Consider the following 14447-nt stretch of genomic DNA (forward strand, 5'->3'; position numbering starts at 1 on the left):
AGCTGTTGCCGTAACCGTGGTGCTTCCGCAGCAAGAAACGAACCCGATTACACGCCAAGCGAGGATACTTTGGCGTGTGACAGAGAAAATAGCTGTGCAAAAGAGATAGAGAGAGATAGAGAAAGAGAAAGAGAGACTGGAAAAGAGTATAGAAAAAAACTGCGACCATGGCTATGACTAGACTAACCACCTACGGCAACTGACTGCTACTGCTACATTTGCAACCTCCACCACCACGTCTCCACGATCCCTGCCAGCCGAGGGTGAGATCTCAGGAAGGAAAGCAATCGGTATCCTTCTCGTTCTCGCACAACAAACTCCTACCAGTGTTGAGAAACCATGCTGCAATCTCCACAGCAAAAGTTGCCAAAATGGGACAACAATATAAAGCCCCACATCAGCGGGCAAGGAAACAGCAAAGAGCACTGTGAAAGCTTCAACCATTTTTTGCACAAGCGAAAAAAACACATACACACTCATACATAGATAAGTAAAGTAGTGACAGATTTAAAAAAAAACACCACCGGGGCTGGTCCTATCTTCCCCCTGTCCTCCAATTCACTTTCAGCATTGGCCCAATCCGTAAGGCAATGCTCACGGGAAAGGCGAACAATTTTTGTTTGAATAAATTTTAAACTCCTACCCCTTCACCATCCTCACCCCTAACTTCCTTTCTTGCTGTGTGTGTGTGTGTGTCTGCTATCGTAACGGGAAGGAAGCAAAGCAAGAAAAAGAAAACAAATGCACCGAAAAAAGGTTCACCGTTTGAGTAGTTCGTTTTCCGAATGATTTTCCACATCCCACACCCGTATCGCCACCGGAACAATGTGCGCTGTGGTCTCGTTCGTACGTTCGGCAGAGCCCTCGGAGAGATTTCGCTCCAGAAGGAGGAATGACGGGTGCGGACGAAGATCCTGATACCAACGATACGGCCGTACACGTGACATGGGAAAACTGTCCTAAAGCCTGTGGTAGGATAGGGTGGAAGGGAACGGCGCTGATACGAATGGCACAGGACGGATGGTACATTTCGATGAAAGTTGTATCTGGAGACACACGGTGCAAACACAACACAGGGTTTTAGGCCAAAATTTATGCAACGAGAATTAAATTTAAGTAAAATAAATTATTTTAAAATTAACTAAGTATACGAGCATTGCAACTAACTAGATATAGACACGAGCAAGATACACACGGTTTTATTTATTTATTTATTTATTTTTCAAATAGTGTTGGATAAATCTGAATCAGATTCATTAATCTGAATGAAGCTTTGAACTGATTTAAAAACCCTGAATCCCTACTCTGACGGTTCATGAATCCTGAGAGATTTATGAATCTTCAAAGTATAATGCGAGAATCTTGATGAACCTTTGAATTGAATCTCTAATCAGACGATGCAAGAATCCTTAAACACTGATAAATCTTCAAAGGATATAAAAGATTTTATATTGACTCAAATATTGATGATATTTTCTATTCTCATATTAATGATAAAGATACCTGAATCTCATCATAATTTTTCTAAATGATTTTATGCATTTGTTTTATGTTTTAAGCTTCTGAAATAGGAGTTTTTCAATACCGGTGTTAATAAAACAAGCTAGAAGCATCCGTTTAAAAAGTCCTAACGATGAGTCTATTAAGATTATTTAGACGATCTTTTTAGACATCGTCACATAATTCGAATGACTCTTTTCAAAAAATTCATTAGTCGATGTACTCGGAAAAAAATAATTAGTGGCATTTTGACACTTTAGTAAAATTTAACTTACATTTAACTTAAAAGTAAGCGACTTATCATCAGCGACTTATCATTTCCTGCAAAATAGAAACTGATCCAGTGTGCTCAACGCCCCCTCAATAATAAACCATGTGTCCTTTACTTGCTACGGCTTCAAACAAAATAACTACAGCAAACAAAACAACACACACACTCATAACCCTGCTTGGAACGTTGCTCCGTCTGTACTGCAAAAGCTTTTTTTTCCAGATGGAGCAACGTGGTAGCGATCGTACGAGTGGTACGATGAACGGAAAACCGTCTCTTTCTCTCACTCCTTCCCCGCATCCCGAGACCTCACCCGTCTGTTTAATCCTTCAAACCAGGACCTGAAATCCCACGTGCACCTTCCCCGTTCGCTTTCGCACACAGACACACTCGCCGTTTCAACCACAAACGCGTTAGCAGCATTCATATGTGTCATGTGTGAAGGTGCTACAAGGTAGAAAAAGCGGGTATCACGGCAAATGTGTTCACCACCCCGTAAGTCGCAATGAAGAACTTCTGGAAAAAGGCTAGCAACAGCAGCAACAACAACAACAACAAAAACAAACACAACGAGATACAGGGAAACTAATCTGGTAAATAACAACGGGATGGTGGGTTACTCACTGTAGCATTGGTTTGTGGTAGTGGTTAGTGTCTATCTGTTTTCTTCATACCGAAAACTTATTCTATGTGATAGTTATGTAAACCATTGTTTAAAAATTAACAGAACGTAAACCAATTTCTAGTTTGTGCTGTTAACTCTGCCTTTTATCCTTTATAGTTTCTGTCTGCTGTCTTGGTTGACACGTGATCCTGGTCACGGCACCAAAGGGCTTATGATTTTGTTTTCACTTATTCTTCCTGTTTTGTGTAAAAAAAAAACGGAAAAGATGTGAAAAAATATTTCAGATCCAACTACCCTTGACTCCCATCCTGCCTTCACTTTGTCCTGCCTCAAAAGGATCCGCTCGAAGAGGAACACGTTTACGATTATGTCCTTTTGCGTCGCGCATTCGCAAAGATAAGCAGCACTGTGCTACCATTAGCAAATGTGCCTTATTTCCCAACCTAAAATCATTATGTCAAACACCATGCGTACGAAGTAGGCTGGGATGAAGGGCTGTAAACAATTCTACTTAGCACGAGTGAAACAAGGTGTAAGGACGAGTACACTGTGTTTTAGTGTACATGTTCCCGTCAACAGCGAGATGGATTCTCCGAAATAGATTTCCTATTCGAAAGACTAACTTATATTTTTTAAGAATATTTTGTCGTCGTTGGACAGTGCTTTCCTGGAAATATGTTTCGTTTTGTCAGAGTGGAGCGAAAAAAATATAAAAAATTGCTGTGTTTTTCTACGCCATCTAAACAAATTAATGCCATTTGGCATACTTTCCATCGTATTTTCAATTCCAACAATGCCAAACTAGCCAAAACCAGATCGTAAAGATAGCAAACCATGGATCTGGCCGTGTTGGCACAATCCGAAGCAAATTAGTTACCATTTGTCGGTCCTTCTTTACTTTAACAGAAACAAAACAAAAAATCCCGTTCTTATCCCTCCTGTCAGCGCACCGAACCTGCGCCAGCCGTCAAACGCTTCACGCAATCTACGGCAGATTGAATACATTTTGCTCCCTACTAATCACTAACAGTTTATCAAAACCCTTCCCATCGGGCGGCTTCACAACACGACCTTCCATCTTTGCCGTTTTCCATCACCACACCGCGTCGCACACCGGTATGCCGGCAAACGGTGCCCAGGGAGTCAAATTTAATCTTCTCACTCTTCACTCAATCTCATCAATTTCAGCGAGTGCGCTCGGTCGCCCGCGGGCTCCAAGTCAGTAAGTTTCGCTATAAAAGCGGCGTAAAATCGACGCATAAGCTTTCCGTTCGCTGTTGAAAACCCTCGGTCGATGGGAAATGCGTGGCCTCGCCGCTTCCGCATCCGCTCTCGTTCACATGCCATTCGATTATTAGAAGATATAATAAATAAAACCCGATTTGGCGAACGGCAGTCGGAGGCGGGGTGTGATTGTTGCGGTGGAATGTGCGGTCCACAGAGCAACCGAAACATCAGGAAAAGTCAGGCAGCGCCGGAAACACGGAAACACCGACCAATGTCAACCCCGAACGATGATGGTGTTACGAGCGCCCTGGTTTGGCGAGATGGGAAAGGAGTTTCCCAAGGAAAAGGAACAAGCTACAGCCGAAAAGTGGCCTGCGGGCGATGATGAAAACCGTGTGGCGACAGGGCGAAGAAACGGTGAGCATGGTAAAAAAACGCGCGTAGATAAATATGCTCTAGCGCTGGCGCTTTCGGCTTGCTCGGAGCGTCGTACGGAGAATAAATTCCAAAACGAGCAACGAGCAATCCCTTGCAAACGAGTTTCATTCCGGGAAAACAGGCGGGTAGTGCTCCGGTGGATGCTCGCGCACCCCATCCCGGGCACCCGAACTAGCCGTAATGTTACATGGCCAACATAATCAGTATCACCAACACCGCTCCGAGCTGCTCAAGCAGCGACCCAAGGACCTCCTTTCCCTACTAACACTCCACGCATAGCCGTCTTCCTGGCCCGGTGGGGACGGACGAATGGAATGGAAAGGGATCCGATGGCAGCCTCCCTGTCTCACTTATCTTCCTGGTGCTCACCGATCGGTAAACTGACTGTTGCTTTTCCTACCAAATGGGGCAAATCGGGTGTGCTGAAAAGTGTTTGGAATAATAAGTTTAATTTTAAAGATAACATACAAAGATCGTGCAGCTGTAAGTGCTGTAAGCTATTTCAGCCAAATCCGTTTGGTAACAAGTACTTGCAGAGCTTCGTACAATTATTTCGCTATTTGTCAGGAATATTATTAAGAAATGATTTAAACATTCTTGGATTATACAATAATGCTCGACTATGAAGTATTTATTTTATTATTTAATTATTATTCTTCGTTGAACATGCTTGAAGCTAAATTTATCAATTCATATCCTTTCGACACACAAACACTCGTGCATACAAATGAACCCTCCACGGCACGAAGATGTTTCCCGATGCCTGTACAAACACACCGCTGCCTATATTCTCTACGCGAATCAACGCGCTGGTAGAGAAATTTGCAACCTCAGCAGAAATGAGATCCACCGAATAAATGGAGAAATTGCCACACATACAAACACACACACACACACACACACACGCAACAGTGCCACAAATTCCCCCTCCCCAAACGCACACGGTGATGAGTTTTCGTCCAAGAAGCAGGGTCCCTTTTATTGTTTCCTTTCACGTTTGCTGCCCATTGTTGCTGCCCAGGATGATGATCCGCTTTACGCATTTCACCGCCGAGAGATACTTTCACTCTCACGTAGTTGCCTTCTGTGCTGTTCCGCCCCCCAGTCCGGGGGCTCCCAACACCTACAGCAGGAAACGATGGAGCCCTGTTTTCAACGGACGATTTATGTGCTCATAAAATGGTAGCGAATCGTGACCAACTCGGCAAAGGACGGAAACACACACCCACACACACAAACACGACACTGGCTCGGGTGACGGAATGGGTGATATCTGACGGCATCAACGGTATCCACTTTCAAATTGATTAGGTAAATAGTAAGTGACGATTAGAGGGGAAATGGAACGAAGTAGACGGGGGGAAGGGGGGATGGTGGGGAAACGAAGAGAAGGATCACCCGACAAGGGACCGACAGGGATGGATGGGGCAGGAAATAGATACAGGAGATAGACATCTAATAGGCCAGCAGGCCACCCAGGGTGTTTGCGATGTGCCCGGAAAATAGACATCGACCGGGAGCACCTTTTTCCTACGGAATGGTTTTATCAGGCGCAACATATAAGAGCATCCTGTTTGGAGCTTTCCCAACATGTACATTAGCAATTTCGCTCTGCGAGATGTCTACGCTGAGGTTCACAATTTCGACAAAGCATTTCGAATTTCTTATTTGATTTAGTTACATGTAGCAAACAGCAGACACTCTACATAGCATCAAGCTCCTCGAGATGCTTCATGCTAGACTGCAACAATTGTACAAACAAGTTACCAATTGTCAAATCAGTATCGTCTTTAATGACGGCCAACGCTGGCTCTCACTCAGTTGAGCAATGGATTGTATCAATAAATCTCCAAAAAATTCATTTTTGGCGCAATATTTATTCAACTGCAAGACGCCCTCACAAGCGTTTGCTACCGCCGAGAAGCTTTAAAACTACCTGCAGTGCGGTGCACTAGTCCGCAGACATAGTTTGGTACTGGTGTCAAACGAAATGGGATCGCTGAGTTACATTTGCTGGGTGGTCTGTCTCGCACAGGTAGGCGGGTGCCATTGAGGGTGGTTGCTGTTTGCTGTTATTCCTACCCTGCAAACTTTACGTCTCCCAACAGATCGCCACCGTCTATGGCCGACCGGACTTTGCCACTAGCTACCAGTTCTCTGCGACGCCCAGCGTCAGCCGGTTTTCCAGTGACATTTCCAGCCTTTTCGCCTCAATGGACGACGGCTTACACTTCACGATGTCCGGCGCAATACCCAACAGCGAGTCACAGCGCCAACTGTTGGCAGTGTTCGCCGAGGACTTTGGAGTAAACGCAAGAGCCGTGACGGATCAGTTGCAAGCGTCGGCTGCCAGTACCTCCAGCATGGGCACTACGTTGAGCATGGTCTTGTCGGCGTATTCTAATTTAGTCGTCTATTTCAACGCCAACGCAAATGTTTTCCTTAGCAATTCTGTGCGACAACTGGGATCGTTCGTAGCAAGAGAATTTTTTAGCGGTTTGGTACGCCTAGTGACGAGCCTGCCGCGTATACGAATAACGGTGGAAGCGCTGCAGAATAGTCTCCAAAATGCCTCCACCGCGGCGGATGTCCCGGGCGACGTGTTGCGATCATTGGTTGAAGCGCTGAAGCTGTTGAAGGCAGATCTACCGCTGCTGGTTTACTCGTTCCAGCGGATCCGTGTAAACCTTCTCACTGCCGACGCGTTTATGGTGCCCTACAACCAGGACCTGCAGGCCCTCTCGGGTGACTTCATGCAGGAAGCGGTTACCTTCAACCTGGAACTGTCCCGGTTCGAAGCTGCAGTAGACACGATGTTTTCCTCCGTCGAGCAAACGTTCAACAATACGGGCACCCAGCTGGACACCGACCTCACCGGTACGGTCGAAAGCCAGACGAACTTTATGCAACTAAAAACCGACCTAAAAGCCTTCGCGAGCGGCCGGTCACTGTTTGTGAAGAACCTGAAGGACGCTGTAATGCTTGCCAGCATGGGAAATCGGCAATCGGTGCTGGAGAAAGTGAGCACCATGTACTACGTCAGCGAAGTTTACCCGCTCGAGGCTCCGGCTCTGGAACTGGCGATGCAATTGATCGCCTCCAAAGTCTTCGACAAATCGTGTTACAACCGACATGTTTCCCTTGTGACGGATCTGCCCACCCTCGGGCGTATTCAGCTGAACGAATGCCTCAATACCGAGCTGCCCAGGTTACAGAGACTACAGGAACTGATCGTAGCGTATGGCGCTTTGGTATCGTACGATGTTGAGGATCTGCTGCCCAATTTGAAACCCTGCCGGAATGAGTTGGCCGCGAGCGGTTGTCTGGTGGAGGTAAGCTCACTTCTTAACATTCCGAGACATTCCATCGAGTATGAGTAATTCTTTCGCATACTTTCACAGATCGCCGCACACTACGCACGACTCCTGGCAGCGCGTGACGGCAACGCTGCGACCAGAGCAGGCAACTTCTTCACATCTGCTGTAACTGCCAGCATGAACAGAATCAATCTTTGTTTCACCAGGGTCAATGTGCTGACATTCCAAAACGTGGTGCCTAATCTTATGCGGGGTATGCAAAGCTGTGGTCTCTGATGCCGTTACTGAATGACGTTACCGAATCGAATGCAATACCCAAAATGATTAATAAAATGTCTCCTTTTTTATTATGATGTTATATACGTGGCTTTAGGTGTGTTTGAAATATTCTCTTAGTTAGAATGTCTAAAGAATTTAAATCCTTTCTATTATTAGTTGCCTAATTCGTTGTCAGTGTAGTATTGCCAGACTATCCCGTTGATCACGAGGTGCACGAGTCGATGACTTTCTGAACGATTCTCAGGTTGTTATTTGAAGTTATAATCATTAAAATATTATAAAACCACTTTAGATCAGAAGAATAGAAGAAGAAGAATAAGAATTGAAGACAATAAGTGAGAAATTGTGCCTTGATTCCTGTATACAATTTTCGCGCATTGAATATCCTGTTGGACACTCGATTTCTTGGGATAATTTAACGATTTCAACCTCCTGTTGCCTTCCACTTAGCCATTAATTTAACCTTACTAGGTTTACCACGAATAGATGGGAGGTTCTTATACTCTTAGCATTGCTGGAATAATCTGTCATAGTGCACGAGAACCTTTCGGGACATTAAGATGTCGTGGTCAGTTTTCTGAGGACATCCTTATAGCGATGTTTCAGCAATCAGAAAGAACCACTGTAATGTTCACCCTTGAGCAACTGTTTAACTTTAAATTCTTCGAATTCTTGCACACTTACTTACTTACTTATGCGACGCTACAATCGCTTCGGGGTCTTGGCCTGCTGCAGGAGTCTTCTAAACCGCTTACGGTCGAGCGCCTTCGTCTGCCAATCCATTATTCCGGGATTTCTGGCGGATGCATCATTCTGTCTCAATTTGGGCCTTTCCACGCCTGCTCTCTCCATGTGGACGACCTAAAAAGACTTTACGTGATGGGTTGTTCGGTGTCATTCTCATGACGTGACCAGCCTACCGGAGCCTGGCGAGTTTAATCCGCTGTACGACAGGAAGTTCCCCGTACACTTCAAAGAGCTCGTCATCGTAATGTCACTCTTGTAATTGTCACACTTCCAAACACCAAGGGATAAAAGTTCTAGTCAACTTCATCACGTTGTTTTTTAGCCAAAAATCTTTATTTACAACAATTTATTTGTCTTAAATACAAAATAATGCGCATTGCCCCATTTAGATCTTCTTGGTTACAAGGCCATCGTATGGTCCATACTCAGCGCAAATTTCAATATCGTATGTTAGCTGGTCAGTGTTCGCATAAACCACCGTGACGCTCGTTTGAAATGCACACACCTGAAGACGATCGTAGCTGGCACTTGTTTCGGCCAGCGAGTACTCCTCGATCACTTCCAGCTTTTCTTCCATCTGTTTCGCTAGGCGCCTGTACAGCAGCACTACCTCGGCAGCACAATCACTTTGGTCTAGCACGAACGTGCAGAGTTCCAGTTGAGCTACGAGATCCTCCACATCGAACACGAACGTCTGGAACATGCTGTCCAGGCTGGTCTGCAGCGACCGCAGACGTGTCAGTTCTTCATGGAAGCAGTCGACGATCCCGTCCGATAGGCGTGGTATAAGCTGCTCCACCAGCTGGGCGAACATATGGTAGCAGTACATCGAGTAAGGCCGCATTATGATGGTCACATCGGCAAGCTGCAAACCAAGCGCGTAGATAACGCTGAAGCTTTCTGCTAACTCCTCCAGAAAACTGCTGTAAGCCGCTAGGTCGTTAAACCGTTGTCTGACCAGGCGCACTACCCGATCGAATTCGGTTGTCGTCAACTCCGCCACCGATTGTACGGCCAACTGCAGTGGACACGCTGTTCTGCAATCACACAGGGTTTGCAGAAAGGGTTCCGCCATCGTCTCGAACCCGCCCACTTGGACCTGCACACAGCTGGCCACCTGCAAGGTTGCGTTCGCTAACAGACCAACCTGTGTTTGGAAGAGCCGCACCTCGTTCACTACTGTAGTCGCACCGAGCTGCGAACCGGCCGTTAGCCGACTAAGAAACGCATCCGCCACTCGAATATTCTCACCGGTCGTGCCGATCGTGTAGTTTAATGGGAGCAAGTTCGCACGTAATACGTTTACGGTACGGTTCAGGTGGCTCACGACCGCAACATCTATGTTTGCCGGATCGGTGGTTGTTTGAATGGTGGCAACTAGCTGCAGCAAAGCCCCAAACAGATTACCCACCGCCGAATCAATGGTGCCGAAAGAATCTTCTAGCTGTGCTCTGACAGGTTGCCCCACAATGCTATCAATTTCTGCAATAATTCCCTCTATTGCGTTCGTTTCAAATGCTTGCAGGTGGGACAGTGCCACAATTGCAGGTTCAAAGGTACCAGCCACGTTGCTGCTGCTTGTGGTGGCGGCGTTTAATGCCGTCGCAAAGGCCGTTCCAATAGACGTCAAGTTATGGGCGAGGTAGGTGAACTGATCCTTCAACAGTCCCAACTTCTCGTAGGGCGAACCGAGCGCAAAGTCCAGATTCGCGGATAGCTCCTGAAACCGCCGCCCGATACGAACGGCTGCATCCTGCACGGCCACACTCCCGTCGATCGACACAGCAACTCCAAAGTCCGGTACGGCTGTAATGTGCGCATTCTGGTGAAGAAAGAGATGCATCTCAGCACAGGAGATAGGTTGACAAATTGCTCATTGTGGCACCAACCTGCAGCACGCATGCAGCAAACACTAGCAGTACCCGTACTTGCACCATGATCATCAGCTCGCCTCGATCGTGTACGATCAACTAACTGCAGTAGGCTGCAGGAACATTGCTTTTCTCTTTTTGTTAAAGACGTCTGCTGAGCTTCCCGTCAATGTAACCGTGTGTACGAACATGATTAGGCAAGTTCCATTTGCCCAACTGCCGCCTCCCGTTGGGACCCTAAATACAAATATTAGCTAAACTCAAAATAGGGCAAACAATCACATTCGTTGGGGCAATTACCTCATCGAGGTCTGTTTTTTTTTTCTTCAAATATCGTACATTAGCACAATATAAGAGCATAGATTTATTTTTTCTCAAAACATCGATTAATATGCTAAAGACTTTATCGTTTAAAGTCTTGAAGCATAAATTATATACGACCGATTTGCCAACTGTGGCGTCTTTTTACCCGAAAAAAAGGATAAACAAAAACGTTTGATTATTTTCCGCTAAACATTCACCACCAACGGCACCACATTAACCAACGCTTACTGAGATGAAACCCCCTTTTAATTGTTTTGCAAGCAATAAAGTATGATGCCGCCGATGCGGCATCTTTGTTGCAGTTTACCTACCGCACCGTAACTGCACCGGCACTCGGCACACCCTTTGCGATTCAGCCCATTTCGCCGTAACACCCACAATAGGTTTTGCACATGAATTACAGTGCCATCATAAATAGGATGGTGTTTAGTCTGGTCGGTAGAAGCGATACAGCTTCCCTGGTGCGCCCTTGGATGATCGGAGCCGGGGGCGGAGGCTAACAACAACATGCTTCCAGCGGCGGTTTTCGGGACACTTTAATTGCGTTTCGGTTGTGAAAATTGCGGCATCGAACGACTAAGTGTATGTGTCTGTGTGTGTGGTCAGACATGTGGAATCATGCAACAAACGGGAAGGTAGTTGTAGTACCGCGGACCGCTTCATCGCCGATTCGGAAGACCACGCTGGTAATGAGTTGTGATGGTTTAAAAATAAATCCGATTTGTTTACATCGCTACAGTTGAAGATGGTGGCGATGGGGCAACACCGCCAAGGACTCGGGTATTTTTTGTATTTTGCTGCTGCGCTTTCCTCACAAATAGACTAACCGGTACTGTAGGTGGTAACGGTAGTGAAAAATTGTAGGGAAAAAAATAGAAGAAGGTTAATTAAACGCTAAAAGCAATTCTTCAACAATTACGCTCAATTGAGTATTGCTTTCCGCTCATGTTGCCAATGTTTTTTTCACAACACACCAATATCAGCTGTAGGGATGATAGCGTCACGTATGCAACCAACGTGAAAAAATTAATATTTAACCAGTTGGTTCCGTTTCGGAACCTCACCATACACGCCCCGCGCACATTGCAACGGCCGTAAGCATAAAACCCACAGCGGAATAAACCAACAAACCCACTTATGTTTTCCTTGTTGCACGCACATCCGGAACGCTCGCTCCTCGATTGGTACGTTGCTATTATGTAACGCCAGGGTGGTGAACTGTAATCTTACGATCAACCTGTAACGTTTCGCCAATAATTTTACCTCATTCGGTGGTGGCCTCCAGCGGGCGGAAGATGCTAATGATTTATTGTACCGCTGGGGTACGTTCCACACTGCCTGGAAAGAGAAGCCTCCTTCCCACCCTTGGAAAATGAAACGTTCTTCTCCCGTGTCGTTAGGCGTTTGTCTGTTTGGGGAGATCATCCAAAGTGGTACAGGAATATTTCACCGGGTAAATGAGTTTTTGAAGTGTACCGGGAACGGGAATCAACTCCCGCAACAAGCACGAAACAAAAACACCATTAAACGGTACCATCTCCCAACCGGATCATGGCCATTTTGCCGTGGTGCCATATTGATTTTTCTCAACACAAATCCTTTCCGTACCTCGTGCTCGAACGCTCGGCGAACGGCGCACGTAAAGAACAGGGTGAAGATGCCAACGTTTGCTCGGTGACGGGCAGGACACACCGAAGCTTGAACATTCATTTTCCCTGCTACCCTGGTACGGTGTTCGAAACGATTGAGGGAAAGTTCTCTCCCATCTTTCGAGCTGGAGCCCACGCTGGGGTTGTTTTCTCCTCTTGCTTGTCCTGTCCCGAGCACCGACTGCTGAGTTGCTCGGTTGACGGAGAAATGGCAAATGTATGGCACACGAGCAGTGCAAGTGGTTTGCTAAATTGGGGAAAATGAATCTCATCCACAGGCCTAAGGAGTGATATTCGGTAAGGGGCAGGAGCACTACCTGTCTTATGAATTCTCCTTTCAAACTTTATAAATAACTGAAAAAAAACTTTTTCAGATTTTGTTGACAATAGTACTGTAAAACAATTGAAATTTAAAGTATTTGACAGTTAATGTAGCTGTATTGGACAGTTTTGTTGTGAGAATTGCATACCTTTAGGCGCAATTCACGATTTTGGGCAATAATATAATGTTTACGTTGTTTTTCAGATTTATTGAACGCGATAATTTTGCTAATTAGTTTTTTCATATGAAACAATGTTCTACTTCATTGTCCATGCTATCCATCCGTGCTACATAAACACATAAATTGTAAACACATATCATCCCCTCATCGACGTGGAGGCTCTTGAGCTGTAGTGCCATTCCCACGGTCTTTGCCGTACTAACCCGATGCAGGAAATTAATTACCAACCGCCCCGGATCGAACGCTTTGATTTTCTACTCGCTCATGCACTGCCCGTGTGGGAATAGCTCCGGGATAGGGAAATAGTTGCTCGGAGCTTTCATTCTTGACGCGATTTCCTTCCAAAGTTCACCAAACAAACGCCAGCGCATCCAGCATCTCGAACCGCTGTTGGGCAACACACAGGAATCTTATCATCCGGCTGACCTGTCAGCGTGTGTACTGCAGCCATTAATACGTCGCTGTCGCACGTCCTGGCGTGTGGGAGCGCATGTATCCTGAATTCCAGCTTGCATCCACGTACAACGCTGGTCAAACGCTGGGCGGGCACCACGGGCACGATACACATTCCCGGGGCTCTGTCCTACGATGCGGTTCGGGGGGACCGGGAGCAATACGACCCGTGAAGCAAATCAGAAGTTATCAAGTATTCAGTCCGGAACGATGGCACACGGGGTTGGCAGTAGCGTTCGCCTTAGTTCGACAATATCTAGCCCTGCAAAATCGCCCCGCTAGCAAACAGATGCAGATACCGCTCACAGCTAGAAGAAGTTATCTTGCAAGCTCAAGAAACCATTTGCCTTCCCTCCGTGCCAAGGGGAACCGCATCCTGGAGCGGCAGTTTCCTGCTGCACCGTACACTGGATTCGAGACGTTCGATGTTGTGCATAGTTTTGCACCCGTCCCCCCTCCGTCCGTTCCCACTTTTCTCATCCGGGGATTCGGTTACGGATCCGCATACGAAAGTCTCAAACGATGAACCAGAACCTAGCCGACTCATAAACTTCCCATGGACAAGTTCGAAGAATTCAAGAATTTCAACCAATCCGCAACCGAACCACCGTACCGTCCTGGATGCAGCCGAGGGCTCGAATGAAAACCCGTTTTACCCGTTTTTCCTACTCGCCTTCCAGCACCGACCGGCCTGCCTGCCAAAAGCCCCACCCGGGCCCAACCCCAGCGTGCATTCTAAGATGACCGAAAGGCTAGCTGCAAATGTATGCATCTTGGCAAAAGGACTTGAAATAGACACCCCAGCAATGTCTCGCCCTCCACCCTGAACGAACAACACTAATATCCGGACGTCTTCATCAAGGGAGAAAGTGCACGGAACTCCTTTCCGCACCGCAGGAAAGCAGGGCCGAACAATTACTTCCGTATCCGGTGCTGGAACTTTACCAACGGCACTGGCAAGCGGGCAAGTTTATTATTACGGCTGTAATTAAATAAATCCCCGCCCTAACGGTGGAGGTTTTCAGTGGGGAGTTTAAGTCAAAACTTTATCCTCGAACGTAGAGTGAAGGCGGGTAAGTCGGTGCCTCTTAACACACAGGACAATTTGAAGACAAAAGTTATATAAGTCTCTTTGCGCAAGTCCTTCTACCATTATTAAGAAAAATCCTTAAACTTTGAGATGTTTTCCTCCCTTAAAACACATTAACACCTGCTTTGCCTTAAATAAAAAAGATATTTTGGC

At 46.3% G+C, this 14447-nt stretch overlaps 1 protein-coding gene across 1 annotated transcript; it reads left to right on the forward strand.

Moving 5' to 3' along the window:
- Positions 1-6051: 6051 nt before the first annotated feature.
- Positions 6052-7654, forward strand: LOC128712984 (uncharacterized). Its single transcript, XM_053807849.1, has 3 exons — positions 6052-6096; positions 6170-7393; positions 7463-7654. The coding sequence occupies exons 1-3, from the start codon at positions 6052-6054 to the stop codon at positions 7652-7654; spliced, it is 1461 nt and encodes a 486-aa protein (XP_053663824.1).
- Positions 7655-14447: the final 6793 nt, after the last annotated feature.

The sequence above is a fragment of the Anopheles marshallii genome, chromosome 3 (genome assembly GCF_943734725.1).
Source record: "Anopheles marshallii chromosome 3, idAnoMarsDA_429_01, whole genome shotgun sequence".
Taxonomy (NCBI): Eukaryota; Metazoa; Arthropoda; class Insecta; order Diptera; family Culicidae; genus Anopheles; species Anopheles marshallii.

Coding starts and splice junctions, on each gene's coding strand:
- LOC128712984 (XM_053807849.1), top strand. CDS start 6,052: ATGGGATCGCTGAGTTACATTTGCTGGGTGGTCTGTCTCGCACAG. Junction 6,097..6,169: donor GGGTGGTCTGTCTCGCACAG/GTAGGCGGGTGC, acceptor GTCTCCCAACAG/ATCGCCACCGTCTATGGCCG. Junction 7,394..7,462: donor CGAGCGGTTGTCTGGTGGAG/GTAAGCTCACTT, acceptor ATACTTTCACAG/ATCGCCGCACACTACGCACG.